Source organism: Camelus bactrianus, chromosome 2 (genome assembly GCF_048773025.1).
Source record: "Camelus bactrianus isolate YW-2024 breed Bactrian camel chromosome 2, ASM4877302v1, whole genome shotgun sequence".
Taxonomy (NCBI): Eukaryota; Metazoa; Chordata; class Mammalia; order Artiodactyla; family Camelidae; genus Camelus; species Camelus bactrianus.
Genome location: NC_133540.1, coordinates 66653964 through 66675286, shown reverse-complemented (window position 1 = coordinate 66675286; position 21323 = coordinate 66653964). Strand labels below are relative to the sequence as shown.

General features: G+C 35.2%; 1 protein-coding gene across 2 annotated transcripts in view; it reads right to left on the bottom strand.

Moving 5' to 3' along the window:
• EIF4E (eukaryotic translation initiation factor 4E) overlaps positions 1–19057 on the bottom strand; it is a 35413-nt gene extending 16356 nt beyond the window's left edge. Inside the window, exon 1 of one of the 2 annotated variants that reach the window (XM_074343525.1) lies at positions 18187–19057. In XM_074343525.1, the coding sequence (XP_074199626.1) occupies positions 18187–18204 (18 nt within the window). In that variant the 5' untranslated portion in view covers positions 18205–19057. The remainder of the gene's footprint in view (positions 1–18186) is intronic. The other variant, XM_010953561.3, reaches the window with a different exon arrangement.
• Between the last annotated feature and the right edge of the window lie 2266 nt (positions 19058–21323).

The window sequence follows — 21323 nt, the reverse complement described above, 5'->3', positions numbered from 1 at the left end:
TCAAAATCCTCATTACAAACCATACTTCCACAGTATTTATTTACACCTCTTACCTCAGTAGCACACAGAAAACAATGAATTAATTACAAGTTTTTTGGGGTCCAAAATGTCACTTCCTAACTCATTTAGTACTTTCTTTTCTCTTATTCTACTCTTTCACCATCAGAAAATTCAGTACTTTCTTTCCTTTAATTCTACTCTCTCACCATCAGGAGAATGATGGAAGACTTAGATGGTATCAAAAGTCTCTAGATATGCAGGAACTAAAAGCAGGTAATGACACAGAAAAAAAATATGGTCACTTCCTTAGGAAGTGTTCCTTTGAATTAAAAGTCCTACTTTAATTGAAGTTTTAGTCTTTATATTAAGAATATATAATTTTGGAGTTTTCCTATAACTGAAATAAAAAGTTACTCATCTTTAAATAAATATGTGAATGTGTGAATAAATATGCTAATTTAAAATCTTTCAGTCTTCACTTTTAGTATTACATAAACATGATAGATTTTAAGACAAATGCTCTAAAACATTCTAGAAAAAATGCTTATTAATCATAGACAATCATCTTTTCAGTATTTGAAGACTTTTAAAAATGTAAGTATAATACTGATATTTCATTTTTAGCCTTTTAACAGTTTAACAGATGTTCAAATTTTTAAACTTATTTGAATTTCTCAAATCCTCTTAATAAAGCAAAAGTGGTTTTAAGAGTCAACTGTTTCCATGACAGAATACCAAATACTCAAATAATCTACAAAAATATTCATTTACATGGCACAGATCAAATCTAATAAGATTCAGAAATCATTTTCATGATAGAAATTACTTATGAAAACATTAATGTTAAAAAGGCATGTTTTCTCAGCACAATTTTCTGTTAGGTCATATTCTGCTATGGCCATCTATTTATGTCAACAATCCATTCTTAATCACAGAAATTTAAGACAAAAAACTTGCTATCAGTCATTCATTCTGTAAGCTTCTTGATTCTGCAATTATGTTGTAAACTATTACAAAGGAAAATATTTTTTGTTTGAGACTACTGACTGACACATGCCTCATAAAATCATTTTCTGTTCATTTCTTTCAACTTATTTTATTTATTGTTTAAAACTTCTTAACTTTGATACAAATAATCAAGATACTTTTTTCTTTCTCATCTCCAACTTAGATAAAGTAAAATACAGTAAGATGTTATTTTAAACTTTCAGGTTAATTCTATGAAGGTGATCTATTCTATGGGGAAATTCCAATTCCTAGGGACCTTCCAATTTTATGGTAACATATAAAATGAGAAATGGTGTTCAGAATGATGGCCATTCTATACTAAATTCTTCGATGAAAACTTACGTATAAATATGGACATATGCCAAATAAGAAAGAAGAAATATATTCATTTTTAAAAGATACTTAAAAATTCTTTCAGGTCACTCCTCAATTAACTATAACAAATCTCAAAATTATTCATTATTTGTCTTAATTTGCTAAGTATTTTAATATTAATTGAATTTGGAAATAAAATTTAATTATTTTGAAATTGTATCTCTTTTTAAGATTCTTTGTAAGGCTGTTAACTACTAGGTATCTGAGACTTAGGATCATCAGAAAATAGGTAAAGAGGAACTATGATCCCTGTAGCACCAACTTCACTAAATTCTCCCTGAAAGCCCCTAACAGGTGTTTTCACGGGATATGTTTAAAAGTGGATCTAATCAGATTTTTTAACATTATATGACTGTCAAAGAAGTAATAAGATTATCACATGATCTATATGGGAACTAAAAAGTACAAACTTGTCATTTTTATGGTTGCTTCCTATAGAGCAGACAGTAAAATAATTTTAAATTTACATTCAGTTTAAAAACAAAAAGTTTTACTGCAAATTCCCACAACATCCCTCCACCTACTCTCTCAGGCTGGTGGTCTCCCCCGAAGGCAAATTTCATTGAAAATAATGTCTTAAATAGCCATGTTTTACCAAGACTTCGTTTGAAAATTATCCAGACAAAACAGGAAAGGCTAATTTAACAGATTATGGTTACTCTTAAAGTAATCAAATACAACTTTAACCTAAAAGACAACCTGCAGGTGAAAAACCACTGTATAACACATTTCAGGTGGGTAGAATGGAGAGCAAAGTCATGAGATGGTGCAGTGCTTATCTAGAAGATGGTAAGGAACCAGGGAGACTGAAAGTGAGGGTTCATGAAACCAAAGAGCTAGACTGGCAGGCTGAAACAAGACTGTAAAAGGTCTCAAAGGTCAGACTTAAAAGGTGTGTCTTTCAGCTTGTGAGCAATGGAGGCCATTAATTGACGGGTCAGTGATTAAATACAGATGACAAGGGAATAGAAAAGATAGCCAGTTTGAGTAAAAATTATTAAACCTGGTTTTGGATTTGCTGAGTTTATGAGATCCAAATAAAAATGTACAGAATTATAATTTAGTGGTCCCAGGGCTCAGTAGCTGTCATGGCAACAGAAGAAAGTTGAAGGGGAAGAAATAAAGTCAAGCAAAAGTGGGACAAGTCTAACAATTAGCTGCAAAAAATATCAAGTAGCTTTTTAGTACTTTCTGCAAAAATCAGCACATGTATCAGGCACAATTATTAACCTTATAATAGGACAATCCTAATATTATAAAGCTAGATTTTCTCAGTTCTAGCATCATTTCTGTGGGGTTTTCTCTAATCTAAAAAGTTCAGATTCTTCCTTCTAGCCATGTTAAATCCACACTGCTTAAATTCTAAAACCAAGGTGCACTATTTCCATGGTTATGAACATTCAAGATTCCTGAGCAATCCTAAAACTAAACACACTCACAAAATCTCTCTTCCAGAAAGATAAGGAGACTTTCCTTCAGGACACCCAATTTGCATCCATTACTTCATTGAACAAATATTTATTCCTAAGAACTTCCAGGATTTTTCCCCCCATTTAGGACATCACCTAAGTGTTCATTGGAAGTACACAAAAATCAATAGTTTCCTGGCACTAATAATGGTTTAAAGCAGTAACTCATAATATAGTCCTCAGACTCCTGCTGGTTACAGTGTACAACCAGGTTAAGTACAGAAATGGAAAGTAAACATTAAGAGAATATTACAATTTGACAGTACTTCTATGTTCAAACTAATAAATAATACAAAAATACAGGCTTACATTTTGTACACATTTTTTCATCTTCTTTATCCTACTGTCATCATTTTATAAAAACATTAGATTGAAACTGTTTAAAAACAAATCAAAAAGCAAACTAGTTTTCTACCAGAGTAGGATGAGCACTGGTTTAGATTACACATACTGGCGCCCTGTTACCCAGGTTGGAATCCTAGCTCTGGCATTCACGGGTATATAGTTTTGGGTAAAATACCACAGTAACAAATAGATAACAGTATTATTGGTAACTCATCTCCAGTAGCACTTCCTTACATTCCCCCTTCCTTCACTAGTTTTTAAGCTGAATTGCAAAGACTATTTGTGGCTTTAATAAAAATATAAATGCTATTAGGGTAAAAACAGCTGCAATTATCTCTACAAATTACTAACCCAACAATTCAGTAAACTGAAGGCATTACACACATTAAATAAAAATATGAAATGATGAACAGAAAGGTAAGCAAAGTAAGAACAGAAAAGAATGAGGGTGCTTTATGATTTTTAAAGTGTAACACCAACCCTCACACTTCAACCAAATTAAGAGTTTTTACTTTGACAGTTAACATTTACTAAACCGTTACTAAGAAACAATGGGCTACGTATTTTTATATACATGATCTCAATATATTATCTCAATATATTCAATTTTCACAATACTGTGAAACAACTATTTTCTCTGCTCTTCAAATTTAAGCCCTGGGAGGTAAACATCTCCTAACTGTGTTCTACATTTTATTGTGGGACTGTCAAAGTTCATGACTAGAAATACTGTGTGTCCCAGTTTTACCTGTTTGTTGTTTCAGCATAATTATTAGCAGAGCCCTTGTTCACTCTCAAAAGTGCCCAGAATTAGATAATAAATTATATGTGATTACCAAGGTACTCTTTCCAGGCAGCATAACCCTACAGTATGTACTATGCTTCATATCACAGCCTAGTGTTCATTCAACACCGTCAGTATCTTCCAGGTGCATTCCACTGGCAAATTAGGAAAATAAGGCACGAATGGTACACCTCACTCTTCCAACACACACACAAAATCCCACTACCAGGAAAAAAAGCAACTAAATGCCAATGATTAATTACAGTGAGTTTATTTTATTATGCAAGATAGCATACTAAATAAATATCTTAGAAATACATGTAAGAATAAATAAAAGCTCTCTTTCCTGGATACAAATAACTAGCTCTATGATGATGATTGTTTAATATAAGTAATGTATATGTAAATAGATTTCATGACACTTTACTCTTTTTAGCATCCAAACATTCAGTTCACAAGTCTCTAATTTTTAGCAAAGATGCATTTCCCCCAGCACCTGCCCATATATAAATTAGTATAATTAATTAACTAGTACACAAAAGCAGAGTCTCACCTCCTGCTTTGTAAGGAATGAAAGATCTGGTGTAAACAATGAAAATTACAACAAATAATTAAATCAATAGTTACGAGTGTTCTTTTTCAAATATATAACTACAGTAAAGGAATACCAGTTAATCTAGCATCACTCATCTGGAAAAGTGAGCCTGTGGATTTTGCAGGTCTTCTTCCTTGTCTGTAACAAAGGATCAAAATGGTGATCTTTGTGCCATAAACTAAAAAGTTGAAGTAGAAAAACAACCTATGTAGATTTAGCAAAATACAAACCTTTTAAGTTTAAAGCACTGCTCAAATGGAGAAAACTTTTTCATGGGAAGGACTGTGAGATATTTATGAATTCAGATTCAAAAAACAGTTGTTTTTTAAATATTCTTTTCAGCTAATGTAAGATAACATCTAAACAAAAAATACTGAAACCTGAGGTATAGAAGGGAAGAGTTATCATCATTTGTACAAATGTGTTGTGCCTAAAAACACGGCAAAACTTAACAGTTGTTCAATTTATTTAAGTAACAATAATGTAATTACCTGACTAAAATTGATGACTAACTAGCACTAGACTTTTAAATGAACAGTTAAATTTGCTATACCAGATCTAAAAACTGGTTACTTCTGAATAGATAGCAAGCCATACTTAACTACATTTTACAAGTATAAAAAAATCCGTAGAGGCCATACTTGAATTTCTGACCTTCTAGAATATAATTTTAAAACTTGGAAGCACATATCCTTAACTACTAGAAAGACTTGTAGGCATCTTGTTACATTTAAAATAAACTAATTCTTAAAATAGCAATATATCGGTCAACAAAATTACTCTGCATATCTTATGTAGCTTAGGACAAGTTTACAAATTCAGAAAAGAAAGTGTAATAGGAACAAGTAATAACATAAGTGATCTAGAATGATGAGGTTACCAATAAAATTTAAATGTCAGTGCTACTTAAACCAAAGGCTACCAGAAGACTCTTATTTTTAAAATAACTATATAAAGATTTGCAACAGTTGAACATTATACAAAAGCAAAAAGTGTTTTTTATTCAAAATAAATATATTTATTCAAAATAAATCATAACACTAAAATGTGTTAAGATAAGTATTTACAGTGCACAAAATTATACTGGTTCCAGGAACATGGTAATTTGTTTCAATCACTTTTAAAAGCTTTATAATCACATTTTGAAAGGCAAACATTTTAAAGAATTTAACTGCTGCTTCTTTTAAAGTTTATTCCTTTTAAAACTTTGAAAAGCATAACTAGAATTTAATGCCATTAATTAAATGTTAGTTTAAAAAAATCAAGTCACAAAAAAATTTACACGTCACAGTTAAATAAGCAGTTGAATTCTTTTTAAATTCCATGTGTTAGGCTTTTTAAAATTCTATGTTAAAAGTTAAAATTTCAATGTAAACTAAGGTTTTAATAGGGAAATTAATTTGCCCTTTTTTCTCCATGCATTTATTAAGTCATCTTTCAAAAGAAATCAACCTATATTTCTTTATGATAGTCACTGCTTCAAATGTCCCCAGGTTTACAGAGTAGGTTATATTCTTTACTTAAGTTAATGAACTATCAAGTTTCCAAATATTAAAAAAAAAATCTGTATTCCTTCACCTGGTAATTATACTTTTAAGAGATTTCTTAAAAGAAACTGTCAGGACAATAAAAGTTTTATATATTTTATATCATTAAGCAAAAGTAGAGATTATATATATATACATTAAAAGATGCAAATGAGGTAAGATAAATCATGGTGTTCATGATATAAGCAGTAAAAGTTATGTTTGAAAAATCATTTTAAAATGCTAACGTAAATGTGGAAAAAGGAAGATATCAGAACTGAATAAACAATGATAAGTTTACTTTTAGGGAGGAGGAAAAGCATTTTATTTTTAATTTTATAAGCTCTAAATAAACTGTGGTACATCCAGACAATGGAATTATTACTCTGCACTAAAAAGAAATGAGCTATCAAGCCATGAAAAGACATTGAGAAGACTTAAAATCCATATTACTAAGTGAAAGGAGACTTAAAAGGCTACATACTGTACGATTACAACTATTTCACATTCTGGAAAAGACAAAACTATGGAGACAGAAAAAGATTAGTACTTGCCAGTGGTTAGGAAGGAGGAAGGAATGAACAGGCAGAGAATAGTGAAACTATTCTGTATGATGGTAAATATATGTCATTATACATGTGTCCGAATCTACAGAATGTACAATACCAAGAGTGAAGGCTAATGTAAACAACAGACTCGAGGTGATAATGATGTGTCAATGTAGGTTTATCCAGCATAACAAATGTACCACTCTGGTATGAGTGTTGATAGTGGGGAAGACCATGCATACTGAGGCAGAACCCTCTGTACCTTCCTTTCAATTTTGTAGTCAATCTAAAACTGCTCTACAGAGGCAAAGTAAAAGAAAAAGGCACAAAGAGGGATATGGTGAGAAAAAGAGAATCCACAAACAAGTAAATCAAAATATTATCCAGAGAACACCTTGTTGGGATCACAGATGATTTTTATTTTCCTCATATAGATCTAAATGTTCCAAATTTATAACAAAATTATACTGAAGCCCAAATATATATACAGTCCACTTCTGGACTGCTCAATCTGTTCCAGAGATGTCAGTCCCCACTTGAATCAATATCACATTTTTTAAAGTTATCTCTGTTCAATAATTTTTTTTTCTCCTTGTAGGGCTAGTTCTCCATTCCTCTTTTCTCTTCCTTTTCAAAAATTTAATGTCAATTCTCATTTGTTTATTCTTTCAAATAAACTTCACAATCATTACAAGGGGCTTGCATATTTTTTCTATAAAGGGCCAGAGAGTAAGTATTTTAAGCTGGTAATCTTCCTGTCACTTATTCTTTGTTTTGTTTTACAACCCTTTGAAATATAAAAACCATTTTTAGCTAGCAGGCTACAAAAATGCAGCCCTAAAGCCAGCTTGTGAATCCCAGCATAAAGTGCAGTTTCCCACCCCACCGGCAAAGATTTGACATTTTGATTCATTTTATATTCAATTTACATATTAAATGCAGGAAAAATTAACATCCTACCAATGTTAAATCTTTCAAAAACAAATTATAATTTTTCATTTATTAAAATCCTCCATCATATTTCTCATTAGAGTTGTATTGCTCTCATTTATGAATCCTGCAAACTAATAAGTCAGGGTTTATAATTCCTGGCCACTTGAAAGCACTGGCATTTGGGTATATGAATGCTGCAAATTACTTGCTAGGTTTATTACTTCTGATACTTTTTGCCTAGTTACAGGAAACCTGTAGCACTGTATTCTGTAATCCGAATGCAACAATAAGTTACTTTTTAAATGTCATAGTGTTATTTCTTTATTTCTTTCCTACTCAGTAGTCCAGTAACTTTAACGTTAAAGGAGAGCTGGTTAAGCACTCAAGGAGTGCCTGGCACATGCTAGGCACTCAAATGTTTGAATAAATGAATGTTTCTAATTTTGTTCCTTCTCAAAATCCCTCTGAAACTATAGTAATAAAAAAGTTAAAAAAAAAAAAAGCCCACAACTAGGGGGAGAGCACAGAAAACAAACAAACAAACAAAAACAACTGGAATACAGACTGACAAGTGGTCACTGATCAATGTAATACTTTATTAAAGTCTCCTTGGCAGCACCTTTACAACTGGGAGTGAAGGAAGGAGGTAAATTTAAAAGAATCCATGAAAGTTGTTTGGGAAATAACTAGATCCCTCCATCTGTCCCTACTCCAAGTCACTAGGACTGTTGTCATGAGTTTAAAAATAAAAAGAAAATGAGCAACTTGGAGGAAACAGCTAGAGAATAGAAAATGCCTTTGAAAATATGTACCTATATATATCCTCTAAAGAATAAGTTAAGATTTTGCATGCACACAATTACAGGAAGCTATAAAAGTGAACATGCAGAAGACCAGAGAAAGAGAACATCTGGAAATTAAACTTAAAAGACAGAAAAGGTTGGAAAATAAATGTAATTTCCCAAAAAACAAAGCAAAAAGAGATGAAAAAATGAGAGAGAAATTTAGAGAAAGAGAATGAACCAGGGCAGGAGATCCAGTATCTGAATAACTGTTTCAAGGAACAAAAGGGGAAGGGGATCACAAATAAATCTGTCAGAAATGATAGATATGAGTTGCTATATTAATTAAAAAGCCCAATGAGCACTCAGCACAACGAATGACAATACTCATACTAAAGCATGTCATTGTTAAGTGACAAGGAGAGTCTAAACTTCTGGAAAGTGGGAAGAGAACTGATCACATTAAAAAAATGTCATCAGAATTCCTTACTTACCAACAGCTATAACAGATGACAATGGAACTTCAAAATTCTGAAGAGAAGAATTCTACACCCCACCAAACTACAAATATGATAGTTTAATACGTATGGTCTCCAAAAATCTTTAATCCTCATGTAACTTTTCTCAAAAAACTACTGGAAGATGTGATCCAAAGTGAAACAAGTAACCAAATAAGAGGAAGACAAGGGACACAGCAAACAAGAGGAGTGCAACACAGAAGTCCTATGAGAGCAAATCAGGAGTGTAGTCAAAGGAGATCCAAGAAAGACAGGTGTGCACCAGATATAGAGAGCAACAGACCAGACTGGAGCAATGTGATTCAGTCTACATTCATTTGGTGTCTGTTATGACCCAGATGCTTACAATTCCACCCTTTTAAAAAAACAAAAAACAAAAATCACTGATTGCCATGTGCCTACAGATAATTCAGCTTAAATATGTGATAACAAAGCTTCTTTTCCAAATTCTTTTGTGCTCTGCTACCTGGAACAGCTAAGAATTTCACACCAGAATTAACCTACTCTTAAAACAAGATACAGAACAGATCACTCCCACCAACCACTCTCCTAACTAAAGGTTCTTTGCCTGGCGCATACCACAACCCACTAGGTAACCATAGAGTCCTATATTTTTCGGAACATGTTCATGACGGACTGGTTTTGCCAAGAGGGGTGCAGTAGAAATTCCAGGAAGCTGAAGCCAAACAATAGCCCAGAAATGGTGTTCAGCTTATTTTAGCTTAGGAAACTTCATCTAACAGCAATACTGTGCTTTCCTTACACATCATCTAAATTATTCTTTTTTTAAAACTAAAATACATAACTAAAAGATACACACTCTGGAGAAACTCTAAAGATAATTAGCCTGTAAAAAGAATAAAATCAAAGGAATGATTAACACGAAATTCAGGATAGTGAGTAGGGAAAGGGCCAAAGAAATGCAAATGTGATTATGGAGTACAAAACTGAGGTACCGATGTCTCATATGATAGGTACTCTGGTTTTCAGTTTATTACTCTAAAACTTATGTACACATGTATTTTATATTTTTCTACATATAAACATCTCACAATTAGAAAGGAAGGGAGCTCTAGAAAAAAAAACTGTAGCCTGATAGCCAACTACAGCTGCAGAAGTGTTTTATTTGACTAGTAGAGTTTTTCACTTTCAATTTGTTACTAAAACATTCACCTTACAGGTATATTATCTCATGTATGGAATGATACAGATGAAAGGGCTATTCATCACAGCACTGAAATAGCAAATGGTGGGAATGCCAAAGCATGTTAGACGCCTGGGGGAGGAGGGGAGCAGGGAGAGAAGACTACTCAAAGGTATGAATACAGGGAGGTTATGATTCTTCAGGGGGCATTACTCTAACAATCTTCCCACACCTTTCAATTCAATATTGCCTTTCTCAAATAATTACTGTGGTTACCAATCTTTCTAATTATTGAATTTATCACCTATTCCTAGGCTTATCTGGTATGGATCATATGGCCAAACCAATAAACACAATGGCACTACAATTTACCCAAAATTAATAATCATATTCCCTTTATAATCAATACAGGAATGTTACAAACTCCAATATACTTATATGCCTTAATTGGACCCCAGCTAACATTGATCAGTATAGAAATAAATGTTTAAGACCAAATCACCTAATACATACCATCAGAAAGGGAAAGCTTTATGTGTTGATATGCAATGCTCTAGAAGACACATTATTAAGTGAAAAACACACTGTGCCAGAATAATGTATATAGCTGGCTAAAATTTATTATTATTTTTTAAAGTATATACAGTTAACCCTTGAACAATGTAGGGATTAGGGGCACCCGACCCTGCACAGTCAAAAATCCACACATAGCTTTATAGTCAGTCTTCCTTATCCACTGTCCAGCATCTGTGAATTCAACCAATGGCAGGTTGTGTAGTACACATTTAGTGAAAAAACTCCACCTATAAGTGGAGTCCTGAAGTTCAAACCCATGTTGTTCAAGGGTCAACTGTATGTCATTATTTGCCTGTGTATATATAGCTGTCCCTCAGTATCTGTGGGGGATGGGTCCCAGGACCCCCAATACCAAAATCTGTAGATGTTCAAGTTCCTTATATAAAATGGTGTAGTAAGATGGCCCTCTAAAATCTGACCTGTAGTTGGCTGAATCCTCAGATAGGGAACCTGTGGTAAGAAGGGCCAACTGAATATAAATCTCTATGGAAAGATGTGAACTGATCAGCTGGTTGCCCCTGGAGGTGATCCACCTGAATGGGATGAGCTAGAGGAAACCACTCTTTTGCACAAAATTTGAGTTTTGGACAATGTCAACAACTGCCTATTCACACACACTTTTTTTAAGCAGGGAAAAAAAAGCCATAGGACAATTTAAATTTTAGGACAATTTTAACTGTCCATACAAGACCAAATAATGACCTTGGAAAGTTTAACGTATAATAGATAAGTTCTCCTAGAGTAAAATTAAACAATAACTTGACCAACCAAATTGGTCTTGGTCATACCCAGTTGTACCTTACAAAGTTATAACATGCATGTATGTTCATAAACACAAAGATATGTCTAGATTCTAGAAGTACAGTGTCCAATTTGGTATCTATCAGCTATAAGTGGAATTAAATTTCAATTAAAATTACATTTAAATTAAAAAGTTTAAAATTCATTTCCTTGGTTGGATAAGTCTTACTTCAAGTGCTCAATAGCCACATGCAGCTAGTGGCTATCATACTGGACAGCACAAATATAGACCATTTCCAACTCACAGAAAGTTCTCTTGGACAGTCCTTTCTTAGATGAGTCCTCAAAAAACTGGTTAACATGCTTTGGAGAGGAGAACTAGGGGTAGCTGGAGAAAACAGATAGGAGATAGGCTTTTCACACCACTAAGATAGTACTTTGCAATGCCAGGCAGCATCCTTAATACTTCATGTTAAGGTATTTAATCCTTACTGAAATTCAATAGAATTAATTTCCTTTGTAATGTATTTTATTTAGGGCATTTAAAAACATTCTGAAAATGAGGTCACAGGTGCCACCAGATTGCTAAAAAAATCCATTTGAATTTTGGACTATAAGCATGTATTACTCAGCCTCAAGGAAAAAAGTTATTAAAAATAAAAAGCTAAATACCATTAACTTTAAACCAAAACCGAAGAGATTTTACAATCCTAAACATTATTAAAAAGTTGTACAAGTTCAAGAAAATAAAATGTATCACTTCTAATCCCATCATGCCACCACCCATAAATCACCTGATACATCCTTTCACAGATATGATTTTTTTATTTTTTGAGATCTAATGATGACTTATGCATCAATTTTATCCTTAAGGTAAGAATTTTACTGAAGGTAAAGAGCTGGGCTTTTAATAGTTTTGGTTAAGTTTTAGTTTCTCACTCATAAGTATTTATCCCAAAATATTAAGATTTGGGGAAAAAAAAAAACCCTACAAGAAAAAGATGGACATTTTATCTTTCTATTAAAATATTTGTCTTAGTTAATACTTGAAGTTATCAGACTCTGTGGTTGTATAAGCTGTTGCCCTAAGACGACCATGCAAAACCCCATTAAGAATTTTTTTAACAGTACTAATATTAGTTCACATAAATACTAAAATCTTAATGACTGTCACTATAATAAGCACAGCACAAAAAGATTATAATTTCTGTACAGCATTTTGTAATAACAAGTTTAAAATATGTAACTAAAAACATTTTAACTTTAAAGATTACTGCAAAGCCATGGGGTTTCAGAGAAATCTTATGGTCTTAATACTATCTTCCCCAAATAATTTACTTTTAAGACTAGCAACATATTATAACTGAAACTTTTTCATAACAGCTTCTTAACTCTTTGCCAGACCTTTCACCAAAATTATTAACAGTACAAAGGTAGTTGACAATAAATTCCATATTCTCAAATTCTTAAAAATTTACTACACCGTTTCCACTAGCAAAAAATTTTAACTGGCAAATCATTTGAATTGACAAGGTCCAAAAATCAAATGGGAAGGAGAAGGAAGTGATCATTTACTTTCTTCAGAAATCTACCCACAAAGTTCTAGACCAGTTAATGAAGTATGATCAGTATTAACTATTACATCAAGGTGCTATTTAAGATTCTGTACTTTGGTTATCAGTTATCAAATGTTGTAGTACAACAGCAACTAAAAACAAATAAATGTCCACACATTTTCTTTCAGAGTTGTAGCAAAATATCCATTGTTTATCAAAGTAATTTTTCCAAGTCACATGAGGAATGCACATTATACGCCTATTGGAAAGACAGTGTTAAGGTTAAGAACACACACTCAGGAACTTGGCTGCTTTAGTTTGAACTCCACCCCAACACTTATTAGCTGTATGATCTTGGGCGAGTTAGTCACCAAAGTTAATTCTTCTGCACCTTGGTTTCCTCATCTGTGAAATAAGAATAATCCCCAGTTCACTGGGCTGCTGTAAAAATTAAATCAATTAACATGTAAAGCATTTGGTGTGGTGCCTGACATATGTAAAGTGCTATGAGTTAGCTATTATTAACAAATAAAGATCTGCCTACATAAAAAAAAAAAAAAATCCTGTTACAGATTGTGTGTTTTTTGATTTTTTATTTTTTTGGAGAGGGGGTAATTAGGTTTATATATTTATTTATTTTTAGAGGAGGTGCTGGGAACTGAACCCAGACCTTGTGTTGCTAAGCATGCACTCTACCACTCGAGCTATACCCTCCCTGACCCTCCAGATGGTGTTTAAAAGATCTTTTTATTAAGTCAGTTACTTAGAACTCTAGATCCACATCCCTGGAAATTCAATGCTGGTAAGATATTTCATAATTCCATAGAAACTTATAGAACACAGTGAGCCAAAACTACAGTTTCTCATTGTTTCTAAGGACTATGTATCAAAAGTTACAACTAGGGAAAAAAATCTTATTTTTCTAACCACATTCTCAGGTTCTAGAAGTGACTAGAAATAACTATTTAGTGCACAAGGGACAAAAATGATCCTTTCTTTTTTCTCTAGACATGAATAGGGACTTTGAAAGAGACACTAGTGATTTTTATGGTTACATTAGGAGTAGAAAGAGTTATTTGTGGGTTTTGGGTCATAAGCATTGCATTTCTTGCTAATGGCAAAGTAATGATAATGAAAAGTCAGCTATGTGTTACTCCCAGCAAAGAGTGGCAAAGGTGAGTATACCTATGCATGGATATACCTGCATGCAACACATTCACGGAATATTGGCTTTAACTTACAGTTCTTCATAACTGCCAAACTGTCATCTGTGAATACTGCATTGGAAAATCAAAATCACTGTAAGATCTCTTATTCCCATTTTTCAGCTAGACTTAGAAATTTCAGTCTTGAAGTTCATACAGATATTAAAATTGGACGGTAATTCATGCTGGATTCCACTTCTCAAAAAATTCTCTATGATAAACAAGTTCATAATGGATAGCACAGGGAACTATATTCAATATCTTGTAGTAACTTATGGTGAAAAAGAATATGAAAACGAATATAGGTATGTTCATGTATGACTGAAGCATTATGCTGTATACCAGAAATTGACACATTGTAAACTGTACTTCAATAAAAATATATATGAAAAAGAGAAAAATTGTATGTAATACAATTTCAATTAAAATGTTAATAGTTGATAAAAAAAATTCTCTATGATAAAGATGGAGCAACTCACAGCTATCAGAAGAGCAAGGGAATTTCCAATAGTAGCAGAGAAGTAAAAGAAAAAATTACCATTGCCAAAACAACTATTTCACAGGTTCCTTGTTACGTCCAGGACTGCTGGTACTTCCACTATATTCTCAACTTTATATAAATTAAATACAATACTTTTTTTTTAAGTTTTTGCGTAGAATTTTCTATCCAAATAGGATTGAAGTTACATAATTCATTTAACATTTTATTCTCCAAGAAACTTTCACGTGTAAACTATGTCTCTTTCTAAATTGGACTTCTCTAACTCAAATAATTAAACATAATATAAATTAAAAGTATAAAATGAAGTGAAATTTAAAATGTAGACACCAGAACTGAATTTGTTTGGTTTACAAATGAACTTTGATAAACTGGGTTCTTTCTTAGAGCAAAAATAAGCATATTAATTTGCAAGGTCTGCTTGTCAATCAATAGTCTTTGGTTAGCAAAAAAACACTGAATTATATAATGACATATTTGTCAATATGTATTTAACACTTAATTACTTTTATAAACTCTTTGCAATACAAAACATGTTCTAAAGGATAAAAAAGGAAACACTGGATCAGTTGACTAAGTTGATTCCACTTATGAAACTAATGTACAGGCTAAAAAAGATACAATGTAAAAACAAGTAAAATTATACATCTTCATTTTAACTAAAGAAACCAAAATCTCTTACTACTGAAAGAACTACAAGTCAAAAAAAAGCCCAATGAAGAATGGAGAATGAAGATAACAGCTACCAAAAAACACAACCCATTGGAGGACGCAAGATGGCCTGCCATCTTTACCAACTAACATGAAGACTAACTTTCATCTAACCACAAAATTTTGACCTAGCCACGATTCAAATACCAAAAGAATAACAGGAGAGTATTCTTTATCCCAATGTTCAAAATTCTGCCACTTTAAGAGGTAAAACGCTTCCTTTAATTTGCCTATCAAGCTTCTCAACAAATTAAATACTGTAAGCCACATCTTTAACTGATACTATACAAACACTTGAGAATCACACAACTATCGAACTGAAATGACTGATATTTTATGTAATTGCCATAAATAAAAGTTCCCTGAATGCCTACAAAGATGGAACAAGCAGGAAAAACTCATGACTCTTTCGGTGCTTACAATTATGCCCAGCAAAAAAGCAGCAAGAAAAAGCAAAAACACACAAGCTAGTTGAAACAGCAATGAACAAATATGCTTTCTGTAGGCTTTTACAGGGAATACCTCAATTGCAACAAATACTAATCAGCTGCTTTAATTTAAAAAATCCCACTATTTAAAACTCAAAAATTGACTAACCTGTAGACAAAGGTGCATTAAAAGTACCCCAAAATTTGCATTTTAACTAAAAATGAATAAATACTATTTTACATGCACCCTCAAACTACAATAGTTTCAACATGGCTTTCCACTTGGACACTCTGTAAGCTTTTAGGTTCCCTACTCCCCAAATTTAAATGCAGTATTCCAATCTCCCAGGAATCAGCACTAGAAAGAATACTATAGTGTATCTCTGACCACATCACTGGAAATTAAGCGCCTAGCTGCAGTGAACAAGGTATAGAATCACATTTTGTATAACTTTGTATCCTAAAGAACACTTGGTACAAGGTCCTAAACATACCAGGCGCTATAAATATTTACTGACTCAAAACAGTCCAACACTTTATAGTTTTGTTCCCCACTACTGAAACAAAAACTGCAGAGCTTTGCAAAACCCAAAGGACCCAAATGTTACTGAAACGTCACAGAATACATTGTTTTATGGTTCAGACGTTTGGCCTTGCCCCTATCACCAGTTGTAACGTTTTTTAAAGACGCTAGCTAGCAACAATGAGTAGGAAAGTTTATCCAGGCAGAAGCAGACTTCAAATCCCACTAAAAGTATTTTAAGTTAAAAGTTTACGTATTTATCTTTTATCTGTTTAACAATTACATTCTAAAATCAGTAAATTGTATCAGCAACTCAAGAGACAGTTTTGCAGTCAACCTAATCTCCAGGAATATAAATATAAATGGTACCAATTAAAGAACAAGTAACCAAGAAGGAAAGCTGCCTAAATTCCGGCAATAAGGTAAGGACTGTTTGCATCAAAGTAATGAAAAATACAAAAATACATTTTTGTATTCTATAGACCTTTTCATGACTCGTTTTTAAAAGTCTTTAAAAAGTCAAAGCAAACTGGTAAGCCATATCAAAACCACAAACTACCATTAGATACGCAAAAGTATCTGGCAACCAGGTCTAGAACTGGTTCCAGGGTTATCACGGTTTTCTGGTTCTTAACATACTCCATTGTGCCTACAAAACAGTATTACTCAGATGTGACATTCCTAAAATGGCAACACAGGCCTAGAAGTTTCGGTGAGCCAGTGCCGGCAAACCCAAACTGTGACAGAGATACTCTCTCCTTTGGGCGGTAACTATCAACTTTGGGCTCTGGGATCAGTTCAAATCAGTTTAAGATGGTGCCTAAATTGGGAGTGTAACAGTAGAGTCAGTAAAACAGATAAAGAGGAAATCAAATGGAAAATTAAGTTTAAAGGTTAAGTTTCTATTTCCAATAAACTGTCTGAGAAATCTTCCAGATAATAAAGACTTGATAGAACAGATGGCTCTAGGCCTATTCGCATTCTCTGAGGCGTGCGCACTGCTCGGAAAGGATGAATGAATGGAAGACTGTCGCGTGTGAAATGCAGCAGGTCCGGCCGGCAACCAGACCCGCAGCAGCGATCAGTAGGCCTCGCTCCTCCCCCTTCCCTCCTCCATGACAGCCCAGTCTCAAGCATGGAGGGGCGAGGACAATGTGATTCCCCTTCTAACCACCACCCACCCTTCATCCTACTCTCAGCTTTACCGCAAGACACGGAGTTCTCCTCCCCACACCAAACCTTTCTCTCTTCCAACCCCGGCAACTCTCGGACGCGCTGGAGTAACATGTGCTCGCCCTTCTCGGCTCCCCTCGGCGAGGTCGAAGCTTCTCCGCGCGTGCCGCGGCACCACTCCCGCCCAGCCCATCCTCTGGCAACGCGCGCCCACCGGCTCCCTGGCCCACCGGCCTACGGAAGCCCGGCGCGCGCCCCGCACCCGAGCCCCTGGGTTACAGCTCGGGAGGGAGAGAGGGAAGGGGACAAGAAAAGGCTGCCCCGGGGTTCCCTCCTCCATCTCATTCCAGGCCAGCTCGCCGCCCACCCTGCCTGCGGATCCCGACGCCCGCTCGGAACCGGCCCCGCGCCCTGCTACCCCGAAAACACAATTCCCACACACCTAGCCCAGGCCCCGGATCACCCTTCACCCTTGTAGACCCCTCGCTGCTCCGCAAGAGGCGCCGCCCCTCCCCCACCCCTCTCCCCGGGCTCTCGGGCCCCCACCAGAACGTGTGCTCTACACGCCGTCGCGGCCAGCCTCCGGGGCGCCCCCAGTTGTCCGCCGAGAAGTCAGGCCCAAGAAGAGGGGGAGGGGGTGGCAAGGGGTAGCGTGCGCGCCGGGAACGCCGTCCCGCGGGGTCCCCCAGTCCGAAGGGAGACGGAGCGCGGGGACCGGTGGGGGTGGGGGCCAAAGGCAATACTCACCGGTTCCACAGTCGCCATCTTAGATCGATCTGATCGCACAACCGCTCCTGAAGGGGGGGTGAGAGGAAAAAAATGAGATTCAAACCGGATTGGCCGGCTACTGTTCACGTGACGGACGTGTCCGTTTGGCCCTGGCGGCGCCTGCGCAAGACTGCGGCTGCGTGTGTAACGAGAGGCTTCTGGGAAGTGGAGTCTCTCTGTCTCTCTCTCGCTCTTTTTTTTTTTAGTAGAGAAGTTTAAAAAAAAAAAAAGGACCGGTCACGTGGTCGAGGGGTATGGTGCGCGGTTCTCGGAGCGGCGGACACTCGCGTGCTGGAGAGTGGTTTTTCAGTCCTCTGCTCTTCCGCCTGGATAGCTGCTGTCGCACTTACTACCAGGCATGCCTCCTGTGCCCTCTGTCACCCTGTCCTCCCATCTTCCGCGGAAGGTTGGGAACTGTAGGCTCAGCACGCACAATAAGGCTTCATTTGCTTAGTTGAGGTCCTAGAAGTTGCCTGTGTGTTTATTTAATTTTCTTTTGACTTCCCACCATTTTCTCTGTTTCAAAAAGAGGCGGTGATGGAGAATCGTTAAGCAGTCAACCCTCCCCCGTCCCCCGGCTCCGCTAACGCTGGTGGTCACTCATTGCCATCGCTGTGAAAAAGGGTGGCGGAACCGCCCACAGTACCCACTTGCCACAGGTGGGGGGAGGGGGAGTGCACGCGACAGCTTTTCCTGTTCCAAATCCTGAGATTAAGACCTCAGAGCCTAAATCTTGCGTGGAAGTAAAAATTATTTAAACGTTCTGTCCTCTCGCTTCCACTGTCTGTTTTAACGTGAACGGAAATAGCCCAAGTCCAGGTGCCAGCCAGGGAAGCCACTCCGGCCCCCGCTGACTAAGCCCTGGACTGACCGTCAGGAGTCGTTAGGCCGGGTCAACTATGACTCTTGACGTTGACTCATTTTCCTTAAGCTAGTGACTTAATCTTTCAGTGCCTCAGCTTTTTCATTTATGAACCACGGATGGTAATACACTTACCTCACAAGGGTGTGCTGTGGTAATGACTGTAATCAGCTTTGAAAATGCATCGTACTCTATAAATGCTTCATAATAAGCAACCTCGTGCCTTTCTAAGGATCAGCTGCTTCCCCTGCTGTTTTTTTTAAAAACAATATTTAAAATTTTTCTTTTGTGTACTTTGTTATATTATCATGTATACCAATGCAATTTTAAAGTTTCAAGACAATTTTGTTCTTTGTAACTGTAGCTACTCTCTGTAGAGGCTTTAATATTTAAGAAAATATTGTTATATTCACAACAATCACTGGCAGCTAGAAATTTATCCCTGCAGTGGCATTCTACATTTCCTTTCTCTTTAAGAGACTGTGGTGTCATTTCTCAAGCCAGTGTTTTTCTGCACAATCTGGTTACTAATACAAAAAACAGAGGTAACGAAATCTAGTAGAGAGCTGCTGTAAGGTTTTAATGATGAAGACATTGTATCACTATTTCCCATACTTCTTAAGGATGTCAACACCAGAAAAATCAGTATGAACAGGCCACCTGTGCTTGCCTGCTTATAGTGTTGCTGATGTCCAGAGCTGTGTCATACCTATTATTGAGTACATAATGGTTGCTTGAGTTGACTAACCCATAATTGAGGTTGTAATAAGAACTCAAAACCATTGCCTGTTCATATACTTTGATTCACCTGGATGTCAGAGATGATTAATGAAAGCTTTTGTCCAGTCAGCTTAGCTGTAGGAGGTTTAAATAGAATTCTAAAAAATGAAATGAAATAAATAAATAAATGGATTTCTATTTACAGAGACTACCTACTCTTTTTTTTTTTTATTGAAGTATGGTTTACTTGCAATGTGTTAGTTCCTGGTGTATAGCATAGTGATTTAGTTATATATATATTCTTTTTCATTATAGGTTATTACAAGAAATTGAATATAGTTTCCTGTGCTATAAAGTAGGACCTTGTTGTTTATCTCAGAGACTATCTACTCTAAATTAAACTATCCAAAGTAATTATACTCTGTCACAGTGATATTCTCTGTTGGTTAAAAGTAGTATCTAGTTATTTTCTTTGGGGAGACAGTATAGATGTATTATCTTCCTGATGCTGCTAGACAATAGAGCAAAGAGATTTAAATTTTAAAGAGATTTCAATCCCCGTGAAGAACTGAAAACCACTGATGTTCCTAAAAAATTTTTTAATGGTACCTTCCATTTTATGAACTTTTCTCTTGATCAGAAAACACTTCATTTTTGTCAGTCACCCTAGGACTTCTACAATACATCTGTATGCTCCTATTCTCTATAGCTTAATTTCTTTCCATTTTGGATACACTTTGTCGCATGTGTTTTATAGCACATTCATGTGTCTGTCTAATATTATCATTAGATTCTATCATGTCAAAGATTTAGTGATTAGATATATCTCTGTGGGTAGATGATTGTTTTATTTTGACCAATCTGAAATATACAGAGCAGAAATTTTATACTTTATTAATCTGTTAATCCACAAAAAATACATTTGTTACATCACTACCTTATTTGTGCCTGTATTAAAGAAAGGATAATAAAAGGATATTTGAAATGGGATATGGTATTGAAATACTTATTTCAATATTTATACTCTACTTGATTGGCTTATCTAGTTAATACATAACTAGGGGCCCAGCATAGTATCATGGTAACAGTTATTTGTAAGCCTGGAATTGTTGGTTATCATTTAGCATCTGTAATTAGTCATGGTCTTTTCTTTACATAACATATTCCTGAAGCTCATATATTACTAGTCTTTATAGATTTAACTCATGCTAAAAAGACTTTAAGTAATTTAATAGAATACATCATAATAAAAACACATTTTTATCATGTATTTTGTCATTGGAATTTCATTTAGGTTTTCTTTCCTTTTTTTTTTTCCTTTTTTTTTGTTTCGTTTGTTTGTTTGTCTTGGTAGGGTGAGGGTAATTATGTTTATTTATTTATTTTTAATGGAGCTATTGGATATTGAACCCAGGACCTTGTGCATGCTAGGCAGGTACTCTACCACTGAACTGTACCCTCCCCCTCATTTAGGTTTTCTAGATAGCCGAAGTCATTGTTTTGCTAGGCATTGTTCAACTATGGTTCAAACTGA